Genomic DNA, 15695 nt, shown 5'->3' on the forward strand with positions numbered 1-15695 from the left:
AGAATGCCTGAGGGGTCAAAACAATGCTTTCTCAGTCCAGTTTTCTGTCTCAGTCTATTTAGGCGGAGCATATTTTGGAACAGGTAGAAAAACATGGATCAAGAACAATTTTTAGATATGTTACACAATGGAGAGGCTCCCAGCAGTGCATGGAGAGAGACCTGCTTGTGACAGAGATCCACAGAGGCAAGGGAGTTAGACCCACCAACACAGCATGCTGCTGCTTTGGCCATCCTCTTAAAGCAACTCTGATTGAGCCTTGGAGCCTTGAAGCTTCTCCTGAAGTTCTCACCTCAGCAGTGACTTTTCTAATGGTAAAAGCTATTGTCCACTTATTATTTAATTCTAAATTGGAACACCTGTGCCAGGCAATTTGAGTAAAGACCCTCTCAGGATACCCTGCAGCCCAAGGGCTGGCACAGTCTTCAAAGGTGAGCAAGGGGAAGGGATTGAGAATCTCAGCAGAGCTGAGTTACTGGTGCACCATTGGCCTTATGTGCCCTTTGTGGACAGCCCATCCACTGGAAGCCTCCTCTTTGGAGAATTACCATCACCCTAACAAAGGCAGCACATGCTCTGTGTCACACCATTACCCAGCTCAGCTCCAGCCACACTGGAATTACTCAATTCATGCCTTGGAAAATAGCTGAGTGTGGATGGTATAGACATCAAGATGCCACTCACTGCTCCTGGATATCCTGTTTCAAAGGACAGGGGGTTGCCTGTTTTTAAACATAAGGATATTTTAGAGAAAGAAAAACAATTTTTCATTCTCTTTTTTCATTAGGATACCTCCAATAGGGGTATTTCTGGCAGCAGCTGGAGGCAGAATACTCTATAAATACAAAGGCATTAAATTGCACACAACAGCAACCTGATCAGGGCTACCTTTTAATTTCTTGACATAAGCTGGCCACTAACCCAATTACCCAGGGTCCCCGGAGGAGCCCTCATGCTTCCCAGGAAGCACAAAGCAAGAACCCAAGCATATTGCAGGGATGTTAGCTGGGCTTTCACTGAAATCAAATATCTTTTTGAGAACACATGGTCTGGAAGCAGGAATGGGGACAGGAGGGAGAGTTTGCTTGAAAGACTTTGCTCCACTGAGAGACTTTTTCAGTTGAAAACAGAAATGAAACACCTTCCATCTGGTTACATTGCTGAAAAGGAGCTCTGCTGTTGATTCAGTTATCTGGATTTCAGTAGAGGATGAAGACAAAGTTACTATGTGGAACTAGTTTGAGATGGCCAGTGTTTGAAAACCCTTATTCAGATACTAGATGACTGCACCAAATTTATCACATCACAGGGCCATGTCTGTCCAGGATGACAGATTTGATTCCCTGGGAAAAATTCATATTAGCAGCTGGTAAGAGAAACAGAAGAATTAGGACTAAATACCAGCAAAGTTCTGCTGGCTACGGGATTTTCTAATCAGCTAGGATCTTTAACAGGAGAAGCATGGATTTAAAAGATAGCTGCTTCTAAAATTTGGAGATTGCAGTCTCACCATGTCTGAAGTGGGGACCACCGCCAACATTCACAGAGATGCAGGCACTTGGGCAGCACAAGGGTTACCAGGTTATTGCAAATTTCTGTGAAGCAGGATATTCCCAAAGAGACCAGGGACAGGAGGGAAAGGGGAACAATTAAGAGGAAGATAAGCTGAATGAACTTTGGGCTCTCTTATGCTGACTTATCTTTCCTGTTTCACTACCTGGCTGTGCAGTGTCAGTATCCATACATTCCAGCAATCTTTACATCAGAAATAATATTAGACAGATAGGACTCCAACAGCTTGGGAGATTTGTAACAAAGAATTTTAGATCCCTGCTAAATTTTAATATGTTCTCTAGCATTTCTTATGGAAATGCACTAGGAACAAAGAAACAAAGTCTCAGGAAGGAATAATGGTACCTGGGATTACTACACCACAACAGATACAGCTCTGGGAAGAAAGAGAGTCGTCTAGGTAAGAGAAATCATATGTCTTTACTGGATGATTGCTCAACCTCTGTCTTGCTGTTAAAAAGCCTCCTTTTTCTGCATCCAGGTCAAGACTATCTTCCTTTATCCTCCTTCCTTGCATTTGTAGACTTCACTCTCACCACACAAGAAATGGCTTGCTGAGTGACTTCGGAGAGCCAAGAGGCTAAGCCTTCAAAGTCATTCAGACTGGGGCAAAACACCTCATACAGGGCATGTTTCCTGCCCTGGGAATTCCCACTCCTGCTTTTAGAACATCAAAAGCATGTAGATCTGGGTGACTTCTATCTTCTGCTTTCTGAGATAAGGTATACCTGTCTATCACAGGACACATCCCCAGGACTCTTTCCCTCTTTACCATCTTTCTTGGAAACCAACCAGTGATGTCTGCAAGAAACTGGGCAGAAGCCACTCACATATCTCAGAAAGCTACTCTTAGGACTCAGCCATAAACAGAACTCTGAGAAGACAAATTTCAGCACTGGCAGAGAGCAGAAGACAACAGTTCTTCAGCAACATAATGAACATTATTTTTATTAAGAAGGAAAAGAAGACTCAAAGGTTGGTGGAATAATGGATGACACCTCAATGCCTGGATGAGATTTTTTTTAGACAGTTATTTTCTTTGCTGTATGGTTTGTCACTGTGTGATGTAACACATGATTTCATGTGCATGCACTTCATGAAAGAAATTACTGACCCAGCTTTGCTTCTTTTTCCAAACTGTTTATGTTCCATTTGGGTCTCTGCAGATGTGCCAGCACAAAACAGGGAGCAACACAGCTTTAGAAACAATACAATCCAAAACAGACCCACCACTGGCCAAAGCTCAGCCCATCAGCAATGCAGGTGGTGTCTCTGTGATAACATATTCAAGAAAGGGTAAAACCATGCTGTATGGTAGCTTAGAGGTGTGAGAAAATATGGGAGAAACAGCCCTACAGATACCAAGGTCGGAGAAGAAGGAGGGAGAGGAGGTGCTTCAGGTGCTGGAGCAGAGATTACACTGCAGTCCATTGTGAAGATCATGGTGAAGCAAGTTTTCCTCCTGCAGCCCATGGAGGACCACAGTAGTGTAGATATCCACCCTGCAGCCCTTGGAAGACCCCACACTGGAGCAGGTGGACATGCCCTGAAGGAAGGTATAGCTTGTGGAAAGTCTGTGGTGGAGCAGGCTCCTGGTAGGAGCTGTAGACCACGAGAGGAGTCCATGCAGAAGTAGGTTTTATAGAAGGAACTGTGGCCTGTGGGGGACCTACACTGGAGCAGTTTGTTCCTGAAGGACTGTACTCTGTGGAAAGGACCCATGATGGAGCAGTTTGTGAAGAACTGCAGTCTATGAGAAGTACTCACTTTGGAGAAGTTCATGAAAGACTGTATCCTGTGAGAGGAACCCCAAACTGCAGTGGGAGAACAGTGTGAGGAGGAAAGAACAGCACAGATGAAGTGTGATACACTGACCACAAACTCCCAGTCACTGTTCATCTGTGCTGCTTGGGGCAGAGAAGATAGGTCTCATGAGTGAGTTGAGCCTCAGAAGAATCAGAAATGGGAGGAAAGTGGTTTTGGTTTGGTTTTTATTTCTCAATATCCTACTTTCTTATTAACTGGCAATAAATTAAATTAATTTTCCCTAAGTTGAGTTTTGCCCATGACAATAATTGCTGAATGATCTCCCTGTCACTATCTCAACTCATAAGCTTTCTCAGCATATTTTCTGCCTCTGTCCTGCTGAGGAAGGAGAGTGAGAGAACAACTTGGTGGGCACCTGGTGGCCAGCAAAGGTCAATCCACCACACTGACACACTGAGAAGGACTGACATCACTGGCCTTGTCACAATGCCACTCTGCAAGGTGACACACAGGACTGCAACTTTAGAGAGGCAGCAGAGGTGTGGAGGGCAAAGCTGTGAGGTCATGTTTAACCAGCCAATGTCCAAAATAAAACCTCTGAACCCATATACACAAGCCATGTGTCATCTGAAATTACATCTGCCTCTTGAAGACAAACAAATTGCTGTAGAACAGAAAGGCCATGGGTGGCTAGAGCGTGAATGGCAAGGGCATATTCTCCCTAAAACTGACAAGGTATATTGAGTTTTTAAAAGAGACCTGCCAAAGTGCTGAAATTTCTCTATCCATCATTCCAGAAGGCCAGAGAGATCCAGATCTACTCTGTAGAGCCCAGAGTTGAAGGGCTACATTTGATCATTGTATTCACAAGACAGACAGTGATGGGAGCAAAGAGGGGCAATGGAGTGGACAAAACCAAGGATGCCTAGCTCTGAAAAATACCTCTCCCTTGCAAGTTGCAGGGCATGCTTTCTTTCACTGGCCATCCCCACTGGTCAGACATGAATGTAGGTATCATCTTCTCCATCTGGAGTGAGCATTATCACAGGTTGCTTAGGTTTCCCTGATTTTTGCAGAGCAGCGGGACATGCTCTTCTACTGGACAGAACTGTGAAGATGCTCATTTCCCACTGCCTGCAGACTGGTACTTCAGCAAGGCCAAGAGCAGCAGAGCACAGGTTTTCTGGGGACAGTGCCTCTCCACAGGGGCACTGGGACTGGAGTCTGCTGGAATCCTGGACTCCAGATTCAGCAGCTTCCTATATGAGCCTGATAGTGAGGGCTAATTAATGCTCTCTGGGGGCACATTCCAGATGGAAGGGGAAAGAGAGAGACAAGCAGCCAGACAGGCCAACACTTCAGACATCTGAGCCAGTTGGGCTCTGTGGGCAGAGTGTTCTGCTTGCCACTTTCCCCAGTGAGTCTTGCCTGCCCCGCAGCGTCACGACAGGAGAATCTGAGACAGCAAAGCTCTGGTGTCTGTGCAGTTCCCTTGTTGCAATACATTGATCAGAGCTCTCTCAAAGAAAGTGGTCTGGATATCTGAGACACCTATTGATTGCTCCATTGGCTCTCTTCCTGCCCTGATCCTCATTCACTCAGCATTGCCTGAATAACCTGTACTTCTGTGTTAGAGGAAGTCTCCCCAGATCTTAAAGGGCTACATTCACAGCTCTTTGCCTAGCTGTAGCCCGTGTAGGGAGGAGAGATGTCTGGTGACCTTATATGCAGGCCCCAAGGGGAGGACCTAAGTACCTCCTGCAGCATCAAGCCAAGCACTTCAAGTATTAGGCAGAACTTGAAGTCATGGCTACTTGTTTTTGCCATCTTTGAGTACTGGTGCCTTCTGCTTGAAGAACAGGCTCATGCCACATGCCCAGCAGGCAGGAGATGGTATGTACATCATATATGGTGAGAATAACCAGGAAAATGAGAAGAAATCATGAAGTCCTTAATCAGTTACTAATGGAATATCACACTTTTCTTCTTGAACAAAAGGACAGTTTCTTGACCCAGAAACATCCTCACTAAGTTACAAACCCTCTGCCAAGAACATCAAGGAGAAACATGTCAAGAGAAGAACTGGTTTCTAGATCTTGCCTTTAAACAAAAAACTATTTTCCTCCAAACTTGTGATAATCAAGCAGGAGGAAAAACATGGCTTAGCAACCTTCTGCCACGGATGAACCCAGGGATGAAGAGATACACCAAGGCAAAGTTGGAAGGGGAACTACTGAAAGGAAAAAAAAAAACATAGCTCAAATATCAAGACACATCTTATCCTAATGAATGCTTGGAGACTGTAGAATAGACTCTCTGGGGAAACCAAGACATTGGGGATTTTTAAAAACAGTTAAACTATTAGAGCTGTACAGCTGAGAACACCTGTGCCTTGGCACAAGAAAAGGGATGGATGAGCTAATAAGATGAGAGATCAGCAATGGAAAAGATCAACGAACCCTTTCTAATCCAAAATTCCTTGTCAGTTCTGCATTTTGAACAAATCAAACAATTGTGGATTTGTTCTTTCTAGAAACTCCTCACTCCTTGGAGACCAAAGAATGTAAAACCATTTTTCTTCCTTCTTGGATTTGGCTTTTAAAGATGTGTATTGATTGAATTCTGTATATTAATACCTTGTGCTTCTACCAGGCTTCACATAAAGTTAACTAATAGGTCCTCATAATCCTTTTGCAAAACAAAGCAGTAGGACTCTTATTTCTCAGCTTGGAATACTGAGCAAAAGAAAGAAAAAAAGATGCCTGCCCAACATCACTTGACCACTCTGTGTTAGGGTAGAAGAGTCCTATCTGCAGATTGCTAGTGTATTCTCCTCTTGATATTATCATGAGCTCTTGTATCCCATTGCTATCAATAAATCTTTATGCTGTATATTCCACAGCACTAAACATTATGGGCAGGATCACAGATACACTAACGTCAATAGCAAACCACCCTTCCCCAGAGATGTTAATGATGCCAGATCAATCTCGATATGAATAACTAAATACACTTCAGCACAAAAGCAGCCTTAGAGTCAAATTTCAGTTTGCCATGAGTAGTATCCCATAGAGTTCAGGAGTTCATGCACAGCATGGTGTGAGTGAATCTATGCTGCTTTCCAGCCTAACTCTGGTGTGGAAGGAGTTAACTGTTTTCCCACAGTTTGGAAGCTAAGACATGAAAACTTCACAGGACCCTGCTCTGAAGTGTGTTGAACTTCCAGAATTGGAAGGAAAAGACACCTTGGCTACACAGTCAGCATGCCAGTACCAGCTCCTGTGATTCTGCTCCCACAGTTGCCAGCTCTGAGAGACAACTGCTTGGATGCAGGGCAGCACAGATACAGGCAGCCAGCAAGACTGGACCCATGATGCTGCTCTGAAGAGTGACTGGAGCCACTACAGGCTTTTAAAGTTATTTTATGGGATTCAAATGAATAGGCTACAGGGCATTATAAACCTGCGCTCCCACTAAAGCCAGTGTCACTAGTGTGTATTGGCATGTGGGAAAGGGGATATATCCTCTCCCTAAACTATCGTATGAACAGAAGCAGGTTTTCAGTGGTCCCTCTCTAACTACAAAGTAGGTGCCTCCTTCCCAGCAGCAGATCAAGATCCTCTGAGTCTACCACCTCTACACCTAGGTCAGGGTGACCCAAACTACACAAGTCTGCATCTCCGTCCTTTGGTAACTGGTGTGCTCTACAAGGAAGATTTTTAACCACAGAAACTACACATCCATCAAAGAACAAAACTGGTTTAACACCTAATCTACATTCTTTACAATACTGGCTGCCATCAACCTGCCCCTCAGGAAATGAGAGAGTCCTACTGAGAAGCAATACACACTCAAGTGACATTGTACAATTCATCACCAGCTGCTATGACGTTATAACTTGGAACAGAGTTGTGTGCTGGTGTCTTGGCTCCAGCACACAGGACTTCTGCAGTCCACAGCCAGCTGCTGTTCCTTGTGGTTAAACTGAGGGGACCATGCTCTGCCAGGTACGGTGGCAGCGAGGTCCCCAGGATGGATGTGGCTGGGCCTTTAAGGGCTAACGAGCTCCACCTGCCCGGGAGTGGCCCTGACCAGGAATCCAACCCGGGCCTCGGCAGTGACAGCACCGCGCCCTTACCACTAGACCACCAGGGGCTCCCTAGGTTACATGCAATGCTTCTCCTTCCTCCTCCTCCTCACTGCTCTTCCCAGGGGACCTGCGGCTTTAAAGTCAATCTATAAGAATATATTTAATTGCCACTGAATTCCCTATGGTTCACCTTCAATGGACAAGGATTGAGGAGGAGGAAAAACAGCACAAGAGAGAAGCTGAACACTACTCAGAGACCTCTGCATACATCAAAAGGCTGAGCACAACACCAGTTGATCATGCAGGGCAGCAACCCACAGCTCCTGGACAAACTTGTGCTACCAACCATCTTCAGAAAGTCTCTTGAGTGGTAATATGGGCCGACCTTCATTGCACAGGGTGCCACAGCTGTGCATTACCTCTGTCCTTCCCTTATGATGTCCAGGTAACCCAGTCATGATCAGAAAAGAGCCTCTCCTCCTGAACATTGAAAAATGACCTGGGGGCAAGAAGAGCAAAAACCTCCAGTGCAGGGTTAGTTTGGGAAAGGAAACAGTCTGGCACAGCCAGTTTCCAGTTATTTGTAAAATTTGCAAGTAGTAGAAATAATATGCTAGCACAATGGTCCTGACTAGAACCACTCTCCTCTCTAGACTGTCCTCTTCGTCACGGCCCATCCTAACTTTTTTACAAAGCCTGTAAAAAGATACCTTCAGAAGGCCAGAGTAGGCAAGCATGTAGCCTAGGAGATCCTTCAAGGCCTGGAGTCCCAGGCACTGTCAGGACAGAGAAAAATTCTCATTCTGACTCTCTTACCTTCTTTTAGCATCCCCACTTTGAGGCATTTCATGAAGCGACAGGCCTGACAGGATTTGCGCCTCCGTTTCGTGATCTCACATTCATTGGTAGCCGGGCAGCTGTATTCAATATTCCCTGCAATCAAACACAGAGATGGTCACCCAGGAATCATGTTTTCCCCACTGAGCAAGGGACAGGCTATAGTGCCCAGATATTCCCATCACCATCAGTCTGTGTATGTTGTACATTTGCTCACTAATTTGCACACACACATCCTCTGAGACTATAGCCAGCTGACCTATCCTAGGGGCTGACTGCAGTGCTAGGCTTTCAGGCACAGTGTCCTCTAGGTGTGTCATCATACCCTGTCTGCACCCCTTATAATCTGGCCTGTTCTCTGAAGTCCAGGGCTGAGCGCAGGAGCAGTTCAGACATTAGCAGCACTTCCTTTGCTGCCAGTCTTGCTCCACATCTGTGGGATGGATGTCACCTGTCCTTTCTTGCCTTGCTTGGGGAACCGGGGAGATAAGAGGCAGCGTTTTCTCCTTTGCTTTCTCCTGCCAGCTGACATACTACAGGTAGAAGTAAAATGAACATAGGTTACCTGTGCAAATCTTTACAGTGTTACTTTATTAGTTCTTGTGCACCTGCCTCTCATCCTTCTGCACAGTGCATTATCGCTTCTCATTCCCTTTTCGTTTATGATCATCTTGCAACACTGTCCCCAAGACAAAACAGGGAAAGAAGCATCCCAAATTTATTTCTAGTCAAATCGTACTGTACTGGGAGACAAGTAACTGAAACATGGAGCAAGGGTCTGATATTAGGATGTAAGTGGAATTATGTTGGATCACAGTGTAAGGTAACAATTATTTAGTACTAGAAGACAACAAACAGAAACAGCTGTCTCCATCCTGCCATTCATTTTGAGGTGATATTTCTGAGGAGGGCTATTCAATGTTTGCTGCGGAGCTGGACTAGAAATCTAAGCTTGGCAGTGATGCATTGACAATGGCAATACATTTAAGACCGTTTAGATACTGGTAAATCAGGCAGCACTGGAAAAGAGTATCTAAGGTCTACAGTCAATTCAGGAGAATGGAAAAGTTGGTCTGATGATTGGAAGCAGGAACCTGAGATTCAGGAATTCAATCAGAGCTGTAGGGAGGGGTGTAGGTAAGAGCTGAGGCAACACACAGTATGGACTTTGTAAAACATCAGATTAGAAGCAGAGTTTATAGTTTAGTAACACTGGGAGAGGACTTGATTTCTGCTCCTACTTCTGTAATGGATTTTTATATTCTAGTGCAAGATCCTTCCCTCTCTAAATACAGATCAACAGTCTGATACATATCAATCTTTGGGTGTGGTGATTAGATCTTGGGGCTAACTAAGCTGTTGGAAAGCCCCTTGAAAATCTGAGTGGAAAAGCAGAGCACAGATTCAATAGAAAGAAAGCACCGTTTATTTAAGTATTCTTGGCCCATGCTGGGTGAAACTCCAGGAGCACACAAACCCCAAAGCCTGTTGATTGGCCTGTTAGTTATGAACATTCTACCTCTTGCTTCTTTTTTTGTCACAAGACTTGCAGCTTGACCCTAAGCTCCAGCCCAGCCACCCCATTCTTCACCACTGCTCATCTACTCCCACTGCTCATCTACCACTGCTCATCTACCTCAAAATACAGTTTGTCTGCAGGAGCACAGTGTGCTGCACAAGTTGCTTCCATTCAGGCTGTATTCTGTCATTGTGCAGCAGCTGAATTTTAATAGCCAGCCACGTATCAACATTCTCAGAGAGCTGGACATTGAGATTCAAGCTTGATCTCAAGGTAATAAACAAACTCCTGCTCTAGACACAGAGTTTCAGCACGTTACAGACCCATGAGTACGGTGGCCATGACTTCATGATCAGATACCTGCTGTGCCCCACACAGGAAGGAACACAGCAGGAACAAATCTGGGATAAAACTATGAGTCTCACTTTGTTAAGGATTTGCCTTTGTTTCAGTGTTGACCTTTCTCACCAAACCCAGGATGAGAGTTCTAGAGAGACACAAGATTTCATGTATTGTGGTCCAAAGGCCAAACATTTGTCCCTTAACACAGAGACACTACACCAACGGCACTGAGCCTTTATAGCAGCTGAAGGCAGTGACAGCCCTCATCTGGCAGCTCAAGGTCCCTCCATAGTGTCAAGTAGATCCCCCAACTTCCTCACGCCTCCAGGCCCTGGTCTACTGTAGACTGGAAAGGGTCTACAAAACATATATCACAACTAAATGGGGTAGTGTCAGAGTATGTGTAGGTACTAGTTACCATACACATGACGGATGCACAGCTTGCATAAGCAGTTCTCAAAGGCATTTCTGTACTGGGATCATGACTGTTAAGGGAGCAGAGCCAGAGGAGAGTGTGCACTAGGCAAGTACCCCTTCCTGACAGCAAAGCAGTGGTCACCATGTAGTGCAGCAGCCCCATAGTCTGCTGGTTAGCACATATGAAAAAATACACTCAGCACTGGTGGGACATCCCATTCAGCATGCTTGTTTACCTTCGCATTGAACACAGGCTCATGTGCCTCTTCCAAACACTGTGCCCAGTCTAAAGCAAGAAAGCACCAGCAGCTGCATCCTACAGTCCTCTCTAGAGTCCTCTAGAAAATGCTAGAGGTGAGGCTCACTGTACCCTTTTCATGTAAGACAATGCTTCCAAAGTAAATGGCATTTTATACCAGGCCCAAAAACATGCTGTGTGCTGCATGGACTGAGAGCCACAGCTGGCGGCAATTCCTGCCATTATTGCAGGAAGCAGCAACATGACCAGGGGAGGCACAATCAGCATTACCCAAGCAGAACTCAATCAAGAAAAACTATCATCTCCAAAAGTTTAACAAAGTTCTCTGACTTTTTTTTTTGTGTGTGTCTCAATTTCTTTTATGGGTCCTGGGGCTGGCTGCCAGCACAGTGAGCTGCTCACAGCTCCCTGTAATTTCTGTAAGTGCCCTGTGATAAAGTGATGAGATTAACTCATCGAAATTCCAACAACCTCCCAGTGGCTGGCGGTCACACCACCAGCCCAGCTGCCAGCACAGGGGGCTGAGAGAGAGATTCCCCTTCACTGCTGCAGCTGGGGGTGCTGCAAAGTCCTGCAGAAGAGTGTCAGCACATAAGGGTGCACTTGCAACTCTCTATGCAATATTTGAGTCAAGTCTCTGTGTGTCATGAACAGTAGATTATGTGACCCAGAACGAAAGGTCAGAAAAAACACAACAAAGGCCTTGCTTTGAGCTGTTGCTTATTAGAGAGATTTCCTTTACCTAGATAATATTTACATTTGATCTGAAAAAAACTGGTAGAACCTCACTGATACCATGGCACAAGATTTACCTAAAAATGGCTTTAAAAAATCAAGTGATGGATGACAGGATCAGAGTTTGGATTTCTTCATATGTCCCCTTGGAGGGCAAATCACTTCTCTGTGTCCTAGTTTGCTCATCTGCAAAGCTACCTTCTGGGAAGATTGCAAGTCTTTATTCGTTAAGGTTTAACTGTACTTTAAAGTCTTTAGATGAGAGATACTAAGAAACAGTGAAGGACTATTAAAGTGATAGATCACGTTTTTTATGCTGGAGAACTGCAAAATTACCCTATTTTCTGCAAAATTAGACCTTTGACTGTTAAACAATTTGGAACATAATTTCCAGTGCACACATAATAGGAGCACCTGAAAATTGTACACCAGACCTTGATCATTCAACAGATCCTATATTCACCCTACTTCTTTGGAACAGGAGGGACTGGGAAGAGGAGAATGCCTCCCTGAGCTTGGGGAGCACAGTAAAGTCACACCCAGCTCCCTCTAAAATTATGGATAGGGCTTCTCAGAAGAGTTGAGGTTGGAATTAGTACAGCACTGAGGGCATAAGCTACTCCCCGCTTACTGATTCTAACCTTTTAGAAAGCCTTTCTACAAGGAAACTCAGGAAAGACTAGATAGAAATAACCCAGAAAGTCCTTAAAGCTAAATAATGTTCAGCATCTGATTGCTGAAGAAAACCCATCTCTCTTGTTTCTTCTTTATTGCTATTCACTTAAATTAGCCCTTCTAAATGAGACATCATAGCCCAAGTCTTGGTGTGAGGAGAGGTACTTTGTAAAAGTCAGAGGAAAATCTCTCCAGTGATCTGCATGAGGTAAGAAAGGTTACTTTTAAGCCCCAGTTGTCAAAGAAAGGAATTAAAATATTGAACCTGTAAAGCTGCATTTAGGAACTTGAATAAGCAACCTGATCTTCAGCAGGGTTGTCCTATGCTTCAAGGGACATGTCCCTGATCTAGGTGCCTGAGTATATACAAATATCAATAGAAGCTCTTATTTTTGGAAAGGAAAAAAATCAACACAAAAAAACCCCAGAAAACCCCACAAAACAAAAAAATACCCCCTCCCCCAAGAAAAATACTCCAACAAAAACAAAGCTCCCCACAAATGTTTATCACTTGCAGGAAAAATGAGATTTCAGAAAAGCAGGTGAGATGAGCCCTAGTGCTTGGAATTACCAAAATTTTACTTCATGTGGCTAACACAGTAAAAAACCCAGAAATGTGATCATCAAGGCTTCAGAACTCTTGACACCATGAGAGGAAAAGGGAATATATAGAGGTGTAACAACAGCACTGTTTGCCTCCTCAGAGTGGAACATCTGGCTCCTGCTCCACAAAAGAGGACTTGGACATTTTGTACAACCTCACTCAAATCAGCTTCCTGCTTGCACAGGGAAGCTGGGTATGGGCCCTGGGGCTCGCTACCAGCAGCAAGTTTATCTGTAGGGTTTCAGACAAAGAAATACTTCACGGAAGTTGCAAAGAAAAGGTCCTTCTGCACAGAGTTCTCTGTAGAGGTGCACTGAGGCAAACAGAAAACACAACACTAACAGAGCTGAGGTTGCACTGGAGATGGTTTTTAAATCCAAGCACTAGATCTGTGAATAGTAAGCAGCAGTCAGGTGCTAGATGCTGAAATACTGCACTTTCCCTGGTTAAGCTTCAAAAGTATTTGGAAAGCTGTGAACTCTCACCTGAAAAGTAGTAGGCACGTTTCTGGGAAGGACAGAAGGATAGGAAAGTGCTTGGCTTCCACAGCTGCTACTGTAGGGACACAAAACTTCCTTTATGCATGTGGATGGCGATGCTCTTCTGCTCATGAAAAACTCTCTCAATTGTTGCTCCCTTCCCACGAGCCACTCCAAGCACCGTAACAACCAGGAAGCCCTAGAAGACTATGGATTTTATTACAAGCCTGTTATAAATCCCTAGAAGTCTTCTGAATCGCATTATCCACATTTTAAGCCCCTTATTGATGTAAAGGCATATCAACAAGGCAGTTCTGTTGCTACACTCACTGGGTTTGAAGCTTGAAAGACTCAACAGAAAATCCACAGATGCAGGAACTTTGCCTGATACACCACTAGCCTATCCAGAAGATGATGGTAAATGTTTCTCTTCTCTCTAAATCTTCAGTAACCAGTTCTTCCAATATCCTTCCTCGCAAGTCCTGTTGCATCACCTTATGGGTATGAGTTCCATGCACACAATGAGATGATTCACAAAGAGAGAGAAATCTTAATTCAGATTTATTTTGCTGAGACTTAAGCTTTTATTTTATAGTAATAGGTCATTTTAGAAATAGCCTCAATTTTCACCATTTGAAGACAAAAAATAGATGAAGGGTAGTCATAGTCATGAATATGTGGAATAATAAAGGATTCATATGGTTACACAGCACTGCAATCAGTTAATATTCAAAAGAGGAAAAACTACCTACTAGTTCTAATGATTGATGAATAAAAGATAATGACAATACATCTGATTGACATGTAATGCTCTATCTACTGAGTAAACTATTCAGAGAAGGAAGAGAGTAGAGTTAGATTAAGAATTTTTAGTCTGTAAGAAAGCCAGAATTTGCCTTTGTCCTAAATTTGGATGAAAGGATTATTTAGGATTTCCATGGAACAGAAATTCAAAAAGTTTTAATACAGAAACATCCAAAACACAATACCTATCATGTAACATACCTGTTCCATTACATTCAGCTAATATGAAATTTTTGGTTTCAAATCAGATCTCTCTTGAGCATCAATAGCAGCACACTTCAACATGCTTGAAATTCAGATTCTCTCCTATCTGCACTAGATTGCACATTCCAAAATACTCACAGTCAGGTGACATCCATGGCAAATGTGAGCACACTTGCACCATGGAGGTAAATGTAGATTGCCACTAGAATATAATCTTATGATGCCATGCAATGATAAAGAAACATGATTAAAATTTTGTCAGACAGCCTAGCTGACCAAAAATGCTTCAGGTCACCTCAGAACTTCTGGCTCTGCCTCAAAGCGTGGGAAGTCCAGACCTTAGGTTCAAAATAACATGTTCAGAGAGAACAGCCCTGCAGGCCAGTGGCATGTTCTGTCATCCTGTCTCAGGTTTTCGCTTTTCCATCTCAAGCATTTCCAGTGCTGCAAAGTGGAAATGACACACAGGTTTCCAAGCCTTGATCTTTCTTTTGGGTCATGTAACACAACATGAGAGAGGTCATAGGTGTGACACTCCCTACAATCCGCGGGACAGGTTAGGATATGTTGTGTGATCCTGTCTTAGTTCTGCAAAACCAAACACTGCAATTCATCTTGAACTGAATAAATGGTTTGGATTTTCCTGTCTTCTTTTTCCTATCATTAAAATTTTTCTTGGTCAAATCTGACTTTGTAAAAATTCCGCTTTTCTTTGGAAAAATCCTACTGACAGAAAATTCTTACATAGCAATATTAGTTACCTTAGAGATAACCAGCCACGTCCATGCTGGCTTTTAGCCTATCTTCTCCCCATCATTTGAAAAACAACAGCCCTTGTGTTGTCCACGACAGGCTGGCTTCATCTGGCTAAGTGGGAAAGTGAGTTGCAGAGCTGTCATGCTCAAATGAGGTCTGCAGCTTGAATGTCCACTCTTCTCACTGCTCTGCTACAGCAGCAGAGGGGGAAGAGGCTATTGCAAGATGCTTCTGTCCCAAGATAGGCAAGTTTTACAGAAGTTAATGCAGCTAAAAGAATCCCAAAGGCAGACTGGGGTAATTTGTAGTGGGGGTGGGGGCTAGTTGGAAGGGGAAATTCACATGAAGCTTCTCCTTCATGATCAGGGGTATCTAGATAGTGTAATAATTCAGGATAGATTTAGACCCATTTTATGGCAGCATGCATACCTAACATAGGGCCAGCAGAACAAGTACTGTCATATTATTCATTAGATTTTCATCTGTCAATACTCAAGCACAGAGAAGTGAAGCGGCTGGTCTGAGACCACAAAAGGATGATGATGAATTTACCTACTGCATCTGGGGAATTTGGGGGTCATCACTCCATCTCTGTGTTCTAGCTGTTGAGTTAATGCCACTCCCAAATACCAAAT

General features: G+C 43.9%; 1 protein-coding gene across 2 annotated transcripts in view; it reads right to left on the reverse strand.

The window, feature by feature from the left end:
- Positions 1-15695, reverse strand: part of ESRRB (estrogen related receptor beta) — a 125187-nt gene that overhangs the window by 19905 nt on the left and 89587 nt on the right. For both annotated transcript variants that reach the window (XM_050335330.1, XM_050335331.1), the window contains exon 3: positions 8246-8362. In XM_050335330.1, coding sequence (XP_050191287.1) covers positions 8246-8362 — 117 coding nt within the window. The remainder of the gene's footprint in view (positions 1-8245; positions 8363-15695) is intronic.

This window comes from Myiozetetes cayanensis, unplaced genomic scaffold (assembly GCF_022539395.1).
Source record: "Myiozetetes cayanensis isolate MyiCay16 unplaced genomic scaffold, myiCay2020 scf6-25, whole genome shotgun sequence".
Classification (NCBI taxonomy): Eukaryota; Metazoa; Chordata; class Aves; order Passeriformes; family Tyrannidae; genus Myiozetetes; species Myiozetetes cayanensis.